This window comes from Labrus mixtus, chromosome 12, assembly GCF_963584025.1.
Source record: "Labrus mixtus chromosome 12, fLabMix1.1, whole genome shotgun sequence".
In the NCBI taxonomy this organism is placed as follows: domain Eukaryota; kingdom Metazoa; phylum Chordata; class Actinopteri; order Labriformes; family Labridae; genus Labrus; species Labrus mixtus.
In genome coordinates, this window is record NC_083623.1 from 21,927,624 (window position 1) to 21,942,383 (window position 14,760).

The 14,760-nt window shown below is 40.4% G+C and overlaps 2 protein-coding genes across 2 annotated transcripts; both read right to left on the reverse strand.

The window, feature by feature from the left end:
- Nucleotides 1-230: 230 nt before the first annotated feature.
- Nucleotides 231-8,479, reverse strand: LOC132985257 (alpha-1-antitrypsin homolog). Its single transcript, XM_061052550.1, has 6 exons — nt 8,203-8,479; nt 6,532-6,611; nt 5,401-6,025; nt 4,985-5,252; nt 1,502-1,649; nt 231-569 (listed from the first exon to the last, which is right to left on the reverse strand). Exons 3-6 carry the CDS (start codon nt 6,014-6,016, stop codon nt 378-380), a joined length of 1,224 nt encoding a protein of 407 aa, XP_060908533.1. The 5' UTR covers nt 6,017-6,025; nt 6,532-6,611; nt 8,203-8,479; the 3' UTR covers nt 231-377.
- Nucleotides 8,480-10,554: 2,075 nt separating this feature from the next.
- LOC132985256 (alpha-1-antitrypsin homolog) lies at nt 10,555-14,478 on the reverse strand. The gene is made up of 5 exons (XM_061052549.1): nt 14,378-14,478; nt 13,207-13,831; nt 12,769-13,039; nt 11,521-11,668; nt 10,555-10,896 (listed from the first exon to the last, which is right to left on the reverse strand). Exons 2-5 carry the CDS (start codon nt 13,820-13,822, stop codon nt 10,705-10,707), a joined length of 1,227 nt encoding a protein of 408 aa, XP_060908532.1. The 5' UTR covers nt 13,823-13,831; nt 14,378-14,478; the 3' UTR covers nt 10,555-10,704.
- Nucleotides 14,479-14,760: the final 282 nt, after the last annotated feature.

The window sequence follows — 14,760 nt, forward strand, 5'->3', positions numbered from 1 at the left end:
TTAAGCTTTCATTAGAAACCTGGTCGTATTTTTGAATGGTCGTGCATCCCGCCCTCATTTTCCCGTGAGACGGGAAATCTTTGTATTTCTTGCAAAAGGAGCTTCCGATGATGCAAAATTCGCCATTTTGCGTCATCGGTGTCTGTTGTGGTTAGCAGGGTGAAACTACATCGTTAGTTCCTCATATTTTCGACCACTGAAGCTACAGAACTATCACAGATCAGAGTGAGGTCACTAAAGACACTTTCTGCCTTTTCTCAGTCAAGAAGGCACCAACTTATTTATTTCACATTTCTACTACATATATGACCCAATGTCGATACAGATTCATGTTTCAACAGGTGAAGTATCCCTTTCATTTCCAAGTGTGTGTGTCTTCACTTGGCTGTGGGGTCATTGATCTTGCCCATGAAGAGGATGCTTCCGGTGGTGTTTTCCAGGATGAAAACTAGGAAGGGTCTGTTGATAGTGACTGATGGAGGCAAACTCAGGAACATGAACTCTGAGAAACTGATAGCTGCTGCCTCTGTTCCCATCTCAGTGACACTGAGCGCAGCCTTGTGGGATGCCTGTGAAAAAGACAGAAGGAAGGAATCGTAGGGAAAGGTCTATGAACAATGTTTTCCTTTTAAATTGATATACTTTGAATCCCTGAGGAGAGGCACTCCATATATCCATATATAAATTATCTTTTTTCTTCAGAAAATAACATTTTCATAATAATTTTCAGCATCCTCTCGGGAGTGCAGTTATTCCTGAACTAATATTTATGTAAGTACAAACTTAAAGCAACAATATGTCGACTGACAAGGTATGATAATATTACCAGATTACCAAATATGACTCTGCAAGCATCTTCAGCCTGTTGTTTTCAAACTGTTTGCATGTGGAGTATGTGTATCTAATGTATATTCATATCTACAGGCTGTGGCTAAATGGCTACATTGGAGAAGGTGATGCTTGTTTAGACATGCCGGTTTGTAATGTTCCAAACTTATAAAGCTAACTTTAAGATCAACAATGAGAGACAACCTTTTGGCGTAGGATGGATTTAATTAAATCATAAGTATGCAAACCTGAGACATAACTTGGGTATATGACTTTCTGCATCCTGTAAAGCTGCTTAACTTGAAACAACAATGACACCAATAACAATACAGCCTTATTATGGCGCAATCAGTTATGACTAATATCTGCAGGGATGTACACTCTGCTTCTTGGTTGGTCACTCTCTCTTTTTCTCTTCTTAGCTTCTTCTGTCACCTTTTTCTCTTATCCTCAGCCAATGTATCAAACTGTGCAGAAACAGGCACATTGGCTTCTTTTTAATGAATAAAGGCTTGTGTATTAACAGATGTGATGAAGTTATACGCACTTCTCACGAGATTACCTCGGCCCACTGCTGAATTATTGAGCTATAAAATAAACATTTGAAACTACTCTTTAAAAGTTGAAAAGTTACATAATGTTGTTTTAAAATTGAGAACAACCTGTCTCTTACCTTTGAGATTTTGAGCCCGACTTCTTCAGATATGCCGGAGAAATCCGCGCTGTCCTCAAAAACGTTGGTTATCCCCATTTCTTTTAGGGTGCTCTCCAGGGCAGCATCAGTAGAAATGGAAAATTTAGGCAGTGACAGCCGTATATAACTGGGAAACAAAGAGAATTAACAATGTCAGAAACAACAAAATGTAAAGATGAATTCAGTTTGTGAAGACATCTCATCCTGTCACCATTTTCTCAATCAATAGTTCATATTGTTTTACATCATCAATGATTACTGGACCTTGTTCATCCTCTGTTACGACCTCAGCTCGTGGAAAAGGAAAGTAACATAAAGAACTACTTGTTGTTGGTAAAATAAATTAAGTAAATAAGTAAAGTTATTTATTTACAAAGAAGTAAAACAGTAACAAAAGCAAGGCAAACTGAAAGGGCCATTGAGTGCTGTATAAAATCTAAGATTTGGCACAGCTATATCTTGGTATTGAGCAGCTGCTGAATCACAGGACCGACAGGCTTCTTTAGGCTGACTCGATGGGTGCTCCAATCTGATTGGTTTATCGGTTTTAGCAGCTGTTCACCAATCAGTCGTCTCAGCACAGGTGGATTGATCAGCAACCAGCTCTACAGGATGCAACACTCCCAACCAAGGCTGGACTGGTAATCTGGCATACTGGGCATTTTCCCAGTGAGCCAACGCATTTAGGGCCGGTATGATTTATATCATAATTCACTTTTTAATTGATTATCACTAACATAGCAGGGGCAGCGGCCCATTGGCTGTTATCTTGATAATGACAGTTTGCTTGCCCAATCACTCCTCCTACTGGGCCATCTCTGCAGCTCCCTCTCCACACTCTGTTTGCTCCTGCTCAGGGTTAAAAGTTTCCAGAGGAAATTACAAAACGATTCCTGGGATATGTAATGATACAATACAAAAGAAACTTGAATCAAGATGCCAAAAAGTGTGACACTGTAGACCTGGTCTACTACTAACCCACTGTAACAGCTGGAGGAGGAGAGGTTTGTGGCACTGCCAGACAGAAACCAAGAGGAGCAGGTGTGAGACAGGGAAGCGGAAATAGGATACATCGTGAACATGAGGGGAGTGAGGCCACTGCGACAACATCGTTCCAAGCAAGCAGTGAGTGAGTTAGGTCTGTAAAGTATCATAATACAGTAAACATAATTAGGTTCCCTTGATAAAGATGTATGATGCAAGAGATGGTTATAAAGTACTCTTACCACACTATGAATGAACTCCATTACAAGTCCTTAATTTAAACCTTAGTTATGTACTGGAGTGTCAGTATTTTTAACTTTTAAAAGTTTTGATAGTACAGTAGTAAAATGTTTCTGCGAGTATTTTACTCTCAGTGATGGTTTCAGTTGGAACATCTTTAAAGAGACACAGAAAGCGGTTAATCATGGCAGTTATTTCATTTGGTTGCGCAGATGATAAGCAGCTTAACTGGGACGGTAACACTTCCAACATCTCTGAGTTTGGCAATCTGGCAATTTGAAGTGAGGAATGACACATCTTCAATTCATTCTCATCATCAGACGTGTGATGGATCAATGAGAATCAAAACAATAGCTACAACATCATACTTTGTAGGAAGCCGTATGGAACGGGAGTAGATTTGGACCCGGTGTAATATGGCTGTAGAATGTTTATGTGACACATCTGGCAATTACATAGTCTGTCACTAAGACCATATGGACCGGACAATTTAGCGGAAAGTGCAGAACCAGGTATAGGCAGTTAAGCCAGTATTGTATCGTCAACTTGAAAGCGAAGCGGTCATAATTACGTTTCATCACACTTATTAAAGGGAGTTGGCATGGTGCAAGTGCTCATGGACAAGGATATGGACATGGATTCTAGAACAGCTTCATGGGCTGCAAACAACACAAACGGAATTCCTTCGGCCAAACTATTATCGGTTTCTGCCCTCTATGGGCGATCCTTTAGAGTGTCGTGGAAGGGAGAAGTGTCCAAAGCGCACAGCTTATCCACAGGGGTACCTCAAGGGTCAGTGCTTGGTCCCCTTCTCTTCTCCATATACACAAGCTCACTTGGTTCAATAATCCGCTCTCATGGCTTCTCATACCACTGCTATGCTGACAATACCCAGCTCTTCCTGTCATTCCCGCCAGACGATGTTAGTCTCTGCAAGAATCTCATCATGCCTTGCTGATATCTCTAAATGGATGAATGAACGGCACCTTCAACTCAATCTTTCAAAGACTGAGCTCCTTGTCATCCCAGCCAGTCCCTCTATGCAACCACAGATCAATATCCAGCTTGGAACAACCAAACTCATGCCCACAAAGTCTGCCCAGAACCTGGGTGTCATGATTGATGACCAACTAACTTTTAAGGTTCAAGTAGCCTCGATTGCCCGGTCATGTCAATTTGCCCTGTACAACATCAGGAAAATCAGACCTTACCTGTCAGAACATGCTACACAGCTCCTGGTACAGGCTCTTGTGATATCATGCATCGATTATTGCAACTCTCTACTGGCAGGTCTTCCTACATGCACTATCAAACCCCTGCAGATGATACAAAATAGAGCAGCACAACTGGTCTTCAACCTTCCTAAAAGAGCACATGTCACTCCGCTGTTCATCTCCTTACACTGGCTCCCAGTTACTGCTCGCATCAAATTTAAAACTCTGCTGCTCGCTTACAAAACAGCAACAAAAACGGCTCCTCCTTACTTTAACTCTCTGATCCAGGTCTACACTCCCTCCCGCCCACTACACTCTGCCAATGAAAGGCGTCTGATCCAACCTTCACAACAGGGTCCTAAGTCTCTGACTAGACTCTTCTCCTCTGTTGCCCCCCGGTGGTGGAATGAACTTCCAAACTCCATTCGATCTGCAGAGTCCCTCTGCACCTTTAAGAAAAAGCTAAAGACCCAGCTCTTTCATGAATACCTACTAACTTAATGATGATGGTTTCGATATCATTGATGATGATGATGGTTGTGACGATTGTTTTTGTTTGATAATGATGACTTATAAGATGGTTTCCATACTGATTAAAGCTCTCAAGAACTGCCGTCAATGTTGTGCTTTGCCTCTGTGCAATGCCTGTCAGCACCTGTGTGTCCAATCGGACTCAAAGCTGATCGTTTGCTCTTACTGACATTGTTCCCTTTTTTCTAGATCCTTGCTTGTGTTGTACTTACCCTCTGATGTACGTCGCTTTGGATAAAAGCGTCTGCTAAGTGAATTGTAGAATTGCAGAATTCTGCAATACTTGTGGTGAAAAGACTTTAACGACTGGTGTTTCAAAACACCCTGAGATTTGGGGTGAGCTGGAAACATTCACAGTGCTGAGGATGTGTTTGAAGGGTTTGACTGGAAATTAGTGCCTTGGTCTGTTTAGATTACACAAGGAAGGCCAAAGGTGGAGAGAGAAATCCTTTTTGAAAAACATAAACTTAATCCAACCAAAGATTCTACATACCTCATGTGGAGTGAGTCTTTCAAGTGTCTGATGTAGTCCTTGATGTTGCCCTCCACCTCCTTCATCTTGTCTTCATCAGGCAGGATGATCATCATGGATGCTTTGCCCTTGTATGGCAGCATGACAACAGTGGTGTGGTTTTCTTTATCCCAGTGAGCCTTGTAGTTGCCGGTTCTTCTCATCATGTCCACCTTAACTTTGGTGGTTTTGTCCACTTGGAAGTCGTGTTCACGTGTAAAATCACGGTTGAAAGGTTTCTCCCACATTCCTGTACAACCAAAAGTATCTTATCTTAATTATTAACTGTGGATGTCTGACCAAAAATCATTATACGTTATTAAGATCATCAAAATTACTTTTTTTTATTATTTACATGTAAATGGTGTGTGTCTCACAAATTCAAACTTGCTTCTTACCCTTAAAGTAGACGTAGTTAATCAGCACCATGGCCATATCAGGGTCTAGGTCCTTCACCATGTCTTTGATCATGTCCTGGGTTTTATTTGCAATGAATCTGTTGATCTCAGCTGCAGCCTCAGAGAGATTGTTGTGGTTCACATTGAAGATCTCACCTTGGTAGAACTGCTTGACATCATTCAGGAACTTCTCCAGAGGACTGAAGCCCGAGCGCACTGCAGCAGCATTTCCAACATCCAGCTGAAGATTGTCCTGGCTGCGTCCATGGATGTCAAAGAGGTGCTTGTACGCTTCATTGACCTGAGTTTGGTTGAAGGCACTGTAGCCCAGGCTTGAGAACAGTTGGCTGTGAGTTTCCCCTCGAGCCCCTGCAGAGACCATTGACAGCGCGGTGGAGATGCCCAACGGCGAGTAGAAGATGTTCTTTCCAGGAGCGGCTTCAGCGTTCAGACTTTTGTAGAGGGCAAATGCAAAGTCAGCATTGGGAGAGGACAGCTTGTTGGAGGTAATATCTCCGGTATGGCTGTGTTCAGAGACGTGGCTCTGATGGTGGTCTGCCCAGGCTGCAGCCAGCAGCAGTGCTGCAAGTGCACAACTACTGACGATACCACACATCTTCACAGCCTGTAGACATGACAGGAAAAAATTTAGAAAGTTCTTAGTAGCTTGTCCATTCTATTTGACAATATATTATTTGGTGACCAACCCCATGAATGAGTGATTCATTGCTGAGATAAACAAAATGTGTCATGAGGTAATGCGGAAACACTGTACTGTACTATATATATATATATATATATATATATAGTATATAATTATGTCACTCTATAGTTCATTTGGTGACCTACCAAATGAATAAGTAATTATTTGATAAGGCACACAAAATGTAACATGAGGTAAAGTGGAAACATTGTTCACAATAACATTGAGAATCAAAAGGATAAAGTCAACAGTAGTTTAAAGCTTGACACATTCAACCAGGACGTTCTTAAATATTTACACTTCCACTGTCACAAATACTGTCACCATTTTCTCAAGGGTTCACTTTAAAAGACTAACTAAGTACAAATGCATCTCACTTCTCAAGTTTAAGTTCTCAAAGCATGAATTCATTGGAGGTCCATTCTTACCAATCAATGTCCTCTTCAGTGTCGCTTAGCAGAAACTTTGATATTATATTCAGTCGATCTTACAGTCTCAGCCAACAGATCTGTTAAAAATTAACCAGGAGCAGCCTCCTCTTTCCTGTTACTGGAAATTCAACAACATCATGCAAAAAACACAACATGTGATAAGTACTTATATTGAACAGGTGGGTGTTTGGTCTAAAGGTTATAAACACCAGGTATATAACTTGTGTTTTTATCCTATACACCAGGTTTTCGCACTTCCAATAATGATCTCATTTGAGACATATCATTCTTCATCAGTCACACAAAGGCCCTTACCCCTTTATGCCTCCCACTGTCACTCAAATACTAAAACATCTCCCCTCATCATGCCATTAACCCTTTCTCCTATTCTACCCAACTGTCTTATTACTTTGCTTTCAAGCCTTATATCCTGATGACTTGCCCTTCTGTTTATGTCTCCGCTATTATCAAGATTTTGTTTCTTACATGGACCCTTTGGAATGTTTTACCTCTCAGGATGCTTTCCTATGCAGACCCTATATTTCCAAAAAAATTTACCAGGTGAACTGCATTTTAACTGTAACTGTCTTGTGTCCTTGGTCTGATTTTAGTTGTCAATATACCAGAAACAAAACACTGTACAAGCTAGAGTCATACGAGAGAAGCAAAGTAATTGCAAATCCAAATCTAAATAACCCTAAAAACAACGGACTGGAGGACTCAGGACTGACTCATCTTCATGGTCACAGGGACATTACTCTGGATTTTATAAAAGGTTATTTTTATTATGAATCATTATTGCTAATGTTTGAGAGTGACATGCTTTGCACATTGAACATACCCCTTACAGTACAGTATACAATACATTGTATACTTTTAATTTCAATATGCTCATTTACTGCATTGTCAACAAAACAAGTTAAATAGACTGGACATGAAAATGGGCAACACCTCTCCATCTCCTTCTTGTAGAAAAATTAAGAAAAATACCCCTGCGAGGGGCGCTGATATTGCACTGGTGATTTTGCTTGGAGCCAAGACATGCTCAGCAGGGATCTGGCTGATGGAGCCACTGAATTGACGCCTGCCTCCTAAAGCTCTCATTTAAGCACAAAAATCCCTCAGGTTGGTATACAGTCCACAGCAGACCACATCCTTGTGTGGGTGAAGCAGACCCTCACTTATGGAGGGCTCAACACTCTTTTTCACATTAATGAACCATTAAAACGAAACTTCTCAGAAAAGTTAACACTCTTGGAAATTAATCAAAATGATAAGAACTAACTATTATCCATATTCCAGAAAAATGTCTTAGATGTGTAATTTAATTTTAAAATTTGCACCATGTTCCATCTGTTAACATGGAGGAGGGATTTATGACCTATACTGCAACCAGTCAACATGAAAAGCTCTAAATATTTCTGCTTCACTTTTCCCCTGCACAGGCTGTTCAATATTAGTCTTAACAGATCTTATGCTGCACAGAAATTAACCTACAGCAGTATCTTTTAGGGATCTTTGAGAAAATAAGCATCTATCACATAAAGGAAGGTAAAGTTACATTTTTTGTATAATATTTTACCTACTTTATAAATCCCTATAGGGAGAAATTCAGGAGACATGCTTCTCACACACATAGGCCAGATATACACACATGCACAAACAAACCTGTGGTCATGCATTCATGGAGAGATGTCAGAGTCCAAACCAGAGTGGGGCTGCTACACAGCCCGCCAGAGCTGTTTGGGGTTCGGCACCTTGCTCAAGAGCACCTGGGCAGTAATCGGGCACTGATCTGGCATTTCTTCAGCTAACAGACTACCATACTTTGGTCTGACCGGGACTTGAACTGGCAAACCTGTCCAGTTCCCAACCCAAGTCCTTACAGACTGAGTAGATGATGTTTGACATGAGTAGTTGTGTAAGTTTAACTTGCAAAAACAGATTCACCATAAATAAAAGCAACTGTGATCAAAAGACCCAAGAAACCTGTGCAGCAAATTCAGGACTGCCCGGTCCTTATCAGTATCTGTCTACATACAGCAGACAGACTGGAAGCGTTTCTACACCTCTGAAGAGCAGCCCACACCGCTGTGTCATTCAGACACTTCTTACTCATGTCCCTCACAGATGTCAGTGTGTGTGGTGCTGACAGGGGAGACAAAGTGTATGTGTACTGATTGCGTAAACACTCAAACACTGTTGACAGGTCAAAGGGTGATGAGTCACATGGGGGACTTGCCCATCAGGTTACTCATCTTCTTTTGGAGGTATCAAAAGTGTCATAAAAGTGTTAATGACCAGAAAACTAAGTTTGTGTTATGGTCCTGCTGATAAACATGGCCGGATTCATAATGATAATGTATTCATTGTCTTAGAAACAGGATTATCAGGTCATAGATTTTATTATGATTATTAGAAGATAGTGTATTGATGACCTGCTGTCCAACCACAACAAAAAATGTACTTTCAACTTTTTAGGGCACTTGTGTATTTTTTTGATTAAGCAAAAGACCAACCAGTTCCAATTCAATTCTTTTTTGTATTATTTAATCTGCAAATATTATTTTATTTCATTGAATTTCATTAAAGGGGCTATATGTCACTTTTTACATGTATAAATAGTTTTTTTATCACCCATTAATAAGCAAACGGTTAACTGATGTGAAAAAGTAGATGTTCACTGTCTATCTGTGTTGCCTGTATAAAAAGTTTCCCCAGGTCGTATTTTCCACGAAAGCTCCAGGAAGTGACATTTTATGCACGTTCTCAACGTCCTCCTCACTCCGCTCCGCTTACAGAGATCAACAGTACAAACTCATCACACACTCCCGCTCTCAGACAGTGCCTGCAGAGACTGTCGTTTGTAGGATGGAGAATGAATACAGACACACAGACTCCTTCACAGACTTTCACATGTGTATGACCACTTAGCTCCTCTGTAAACATTATGCCGGTAAATATCCAGTGTTTCACGGCCGATGATGATGCTCGTTTGTGTACGTACGAGCACGTATGACAAGCACGCGAGCATGTGGTGTAGCTGCAAACGCAGTATTTTTGAAGTTACATATAGCCCCTTTGAATTCAACTCAATAACAATATCTTGATTACATTGGTTTCTATGGAAACGTGTTCTGCCTATTTGTATTGTTAAGATGGGTGACGAGTCAGTGATTTTATCATGATGAGATTGTCTTGATGGTATGGTGGCCGGGAAGCCTCAGCTTGCATTGTCAATATGCTTTGGAAAAGAGAAAAACACAAACGCATTAAGGGAAAAGACAAACGCAAAGGCCATCACTCTGAATGGAAACATCAAAACATAAATGCAAACAATACAACACAATTACTTTACTTTACTTTTGTATGCATATATATTTAATTAGGAAAAATCTACTGACTCTACCTTTAACATTGTACAATTTATTTATGTGCTGTTCTTTCTTCTTGTGTTGTACAAAACGATTGTCATGTTTTTATAAAGTTAGAAGAAAAAAAAACTTCTCTTCCACTTGTCGATCGGGAATAACAGTCCGACACAAACAAAGACAAGATCCTACAGGATACAACTTTGCTTGTGGCTATTTGCATTAGTGTTGTGTTGTTGTGTTTGCGTCCATGTTGTGATATTTTCATTTGTGTTTTGGTGTGTCTGTAAGAGTTGTGGCCTTTCGCATTTCTTTTCCATTAATGTGGTAGTATTTTCCCCTTTTGCAAAGCATTTTGGGAATGCAATTCTGACCACTGTATGATGACACCTTGGATCAAGATTGTTAAAGGGATACTTCACCCATTTGCATTAAGCTTTCATTAGAAACCTGGTCGTATTTTTGAATGGTCGTGCATCCCGCCCTCATTTTCCCCTGAGACGGGAAATCTTTGTATTTCTTGCAAAAGGAGCTTCCGATGATGCCATTTTGCGTCATCGGTGGCTGTTGTGGTTAGCAGGGTGAAACTACATCGTTAGTTCCTCATATTTTCGACCACTGAAGCTACAGAACTATCACAGATCAGAGTGAGGTCACTAAAGACACTTTCTGCCTTTTCTCAGTCAAGAAGGCACCAACTTATTTATTTCACATTTCTACTACATATATGACCCAATGTCGATACAGGTTCATGTTTCAACAGGTGAAGTATCCCTTTAGTTTCCAAGTGTGTGTGTCTTCACTTGGCTGTGGGGTCGTTGATCTTGCCCATGAAGAGGATGCTTCCGGTGGTGTTTTCCACGATGAAAACTAGGAAGGGTCTGTTGATAGTGACTGATGGAGGCAAACTCATGAACATGAACTCTGAGAAACTGATAGCTGCTGCCTCTGTTCCCATCTCAGTGACACTGAGCGCAGCCTTGTGGGACGCCTGTGAAAAAGACAGAAGGAAGACTCATGAGTCATGATATATGAACAAACCTAAGAGATCTTTTTCAGACAAGATCATATTCAGCATTGTTAGAATCCTGTGGAAATATTTATCAATTATATATATATCAAGTATGATATGATATGATATTTATCATTTTGTAACGGATCAGATTTCATGACTGTTTTGGCAGTTACTGAGTTCTCCCTAATGTCAGTGAATGTGTTAGATTGACACCAGTGTTCTGAGAGGTCGTAAGCCTGTCAGTTATTTCACGTGCCTATGACAGTGTCTATGCAGGTTGTTCAAGTGGGTGATTGGTCGACAGCTTGAGGAAAGGTGGGACTGCGGTGTGTGTGTGCGTGAGCTTAGCCGACGTTGTTGTGACTAGGAGAAAGGCTGTAGGGTTGTTATTTTTGGCGTTGGCTACGGCCTACAGTAGCCTGTTTTAAGTTTGGAAATAAACCCCCATGCAAGCTGAATGACGTCTCCTGACTTCATTGAGCAGAACGCTACAATATATATCAAGTCTGCAATATTAATGAACTACTGCTTATATTGTTGAAAAGGAATATCCCTATGTTGTTCATTTGAACATAAAATTGTGAAGAAACTGTCTCCTACCTTTGAGATTTTAAGCTTGCACTCTTCAGATATACCAGAGAAATCAGCATTGTTCTCAAAAGCTTTAGTTATGCCCATTTCTTTCAGTGTGTTCTCCAGGGCAGCATCAGCAGAGATGGAAAATTTTGGCAGGGACAGATCTATATAGCTGAGAAACAAAGGACACTGATTGCAAGAAACGTCAGCACACACAATAATAGTAAAGATAAAGAGTTACTAATAGAAAAGTACATGTTTCAGCCCTAGGCTTTCATCAGCATTTCAAAGACATTATGTGGGTGTGACCCATTTATAAACAGTTGTTGCCAAGTGCCAAACCTGTACATAAATATTCAAGCAAAATTGGTACGAAATGAATACAATCCAAATCAAAATGAAATGAAATGAATTGAATTACAGAGAATTCTGGTAACAAAAAATTACAAACACATTTACACAAAATAAGTTTGAATTGATGGGAAAATTACTAAGAAGCAGAAATGTATCATAAAAGATGTGGGTCAGTGGAAGAGTCGGTCATCTTTCAACCGGAATGTCAGGGTTTCGATTCCCAGCTCCTGTGGGTACATGTCTGATGTGGGCTCTGGCAAGATACTTAACCCAAGTTGCTCCTGCTGCTGAATGGATTAATTAATACAGGTGGACACTTTACATAGCAACCTCTGGCATCAGTGTGTGAATGGGTGTAAATGGGCAGGGGTTATCTGCGGTCTAAAAGGAGGAGTCAGAAGATGAGAAAAGTGCTATAGAAGTCCTACCATTACCAATAGTTCATCTTCGATCAGAGTATTGTCCATCACAATACTTATAAGAAGTTTGAAAGTGAAAGCTCCTTGTTTAAGTCCCTAGATACTCTGTCTGTAGATATTGAATCCAGTAGGCCTCTCTCTGTCACCTCTGCACAGTAGTGGCCCTAACTGACTCATCCCTGTCAATCTTAACGTACAAGCCCTGAGACAGGAAAAATTTAAATGTCAGGAAAGAGGTGACCTCTGATCATGGTTCGTGATGGTGCTGTTGTGTTTCGAGATTCTGACTCTAACATCGACACCGTGTCCGAACCAACAGAATATACTAATGAATTTCAGATTGTCTAATTTAGTTTTATTATGAAGATATATGTTCCAGTCAACATCTTCTCAATCACTTCAGCCCTGTTTATTTCATCATATCAAAGATTACTGGACCTTGTTCTTTATCTTTGACAAACTCAATCTACGACTAACCAATACATTTGATTCTACATACTTCATGTGGAGTGAGTCTTTCAAGTGTCTGATGTAGTCCTTGGTGATGTTGCCCTCCACCTCCTTCATCTTGTCTTCATCAGGCAGGATGATCATCATGGATGCTTTGCCCTTGTATGGCAGCATGACAACAGTGATGTGGTTTTCTTGATCCCAGTGAGCCTTGTAGTCACCGGTTCTTGTCATCATGTCCACCTTAACTTTGGTGGTTTTGTCCACTTGAAAGTCGTCTTTATGTGTAAAATCACTGTCGAAAGGTTTCTCCCACATTCCTGTACAACCACAAATATATTTTCTATTAACAGTGGATATCTGACCAAAAATCATTGGAATTTGTAAAGATCATCAAAATGTTTTTTTTATTATTTACATGTAAATGGTGTGTGTCTTAATCAATCTTGGCTTACAAAAAAATCACAAATTCAAACTTGCTTCTTACCCTTAAAGTAGACGTAGTTAATCAGCACCATGGCCATATCAGGGTCTAGGTCCTTCACCATGTCTTTGATCATGTCCTGGGTTTTATTTGCAATGAATCTGTTGATCTCAGCTGCAGCCTCAGAGAGATTGTTGTGGTTCACATTGAAGATCTCACCTTGGTAGAACTGCTTGACATCATTCAGGAACTTCTCCAGAGGACTGAAGCCCGAGCGCACTGCAGCAGCATTTCCAACATCCAGCTGAAGATTGTCCTGGCTGCGTCCATGGATGTCAAAGAGGTGCTTGTACGCTTCATTGACCTGAGTTTGGTTGAAGGCACTGTAGCCCAGGCTGGAGAACAGTTGGCTGTGAGTTTCCCCTCGAGCCCCTGCAGAGACCATTGACAGCGCGGTGGAGATGCCCAACGGCGAGTAGAAGATGTTCTTTCCAGGAGCGGCTTCAGCGTTCAGACTTTTGTAGAGGGCAAATGCAAAGTCAGCATTGGGAGAGGACAGCTTGTTGGAGGTAATATCTCCGGTATGGCTGTGTTCAGAGACGTGGCTCTGATGGTGGTCTGCCCAGGCTGCAGCCAGCAGCAGTGCTGCAAGTGCACAACTACTGACGATACCACACATCTTCACAGCCTGTAGACATGACAGGAAAAAATTTAGAAAGTTCTTAGTAGCTTGTCCATTCTATTTGACAATATATTATTTGGTGACCAACCCCATGAATGAGTGATTCATTGCTGAGATAAACAAAATGTGTCATGAGGTAATGCGGAAACACTGTACTGTACATATAATTCATATATATATATATATATATATATACATATATATATATATATATATATATATATATATAGTATATAATTATGTCACTCTATAGTTCATTTGGTGACCTACCAAATGAATAAGTAATTATTTGATAAGGCACACAAAATGTAACATGAGGTAAAGTGGAAACATTGTTCACAATAACATTGAGAATCAAAAGGATAAAGTCAACAGTAGTTTAAAGCTTGACACATTCAACCAGGACGTTCTTAAATATTTACACTTCCACTGTCACAAATACTGTCACCATTTTCTCAAGGGTTCACTTTAAAAGACTAACTAAGTACAAATGCATCTCACTTCTCAAGTTTAAGTTCTCAAAGCATGAATTCATTGGAGGTCCATTCTTACCAATCAATGTCCTCTTCAGTGTCGCTTAGCAGAAACTTTGATATTATATTCAGTCGATCTTACAGTCTCAGCCAACAGATCTGTTAAAAATTAACCAGGAGGAACCACCTCTTTCCTGTTACTGGAAATTCAACAACATCATGCAAAAAACACAACATGTGATAAGTACTTATATTGAACAGGTGGGTGTTTGGTCTAAAGGTTATAAACACCAGGTATATAACTTGTGTTTTTATCCTATACACCAGGTTTTCGCACTTCCAATAATGATCTCATTTGAGACATATCATTCTTCATCAGTCACACAAAGGCCCTTACCCCTTTATGCCTCCCACTGTCACTCAAATACTAAAACATCTCCCCTCATCATGCCATTAACCCTT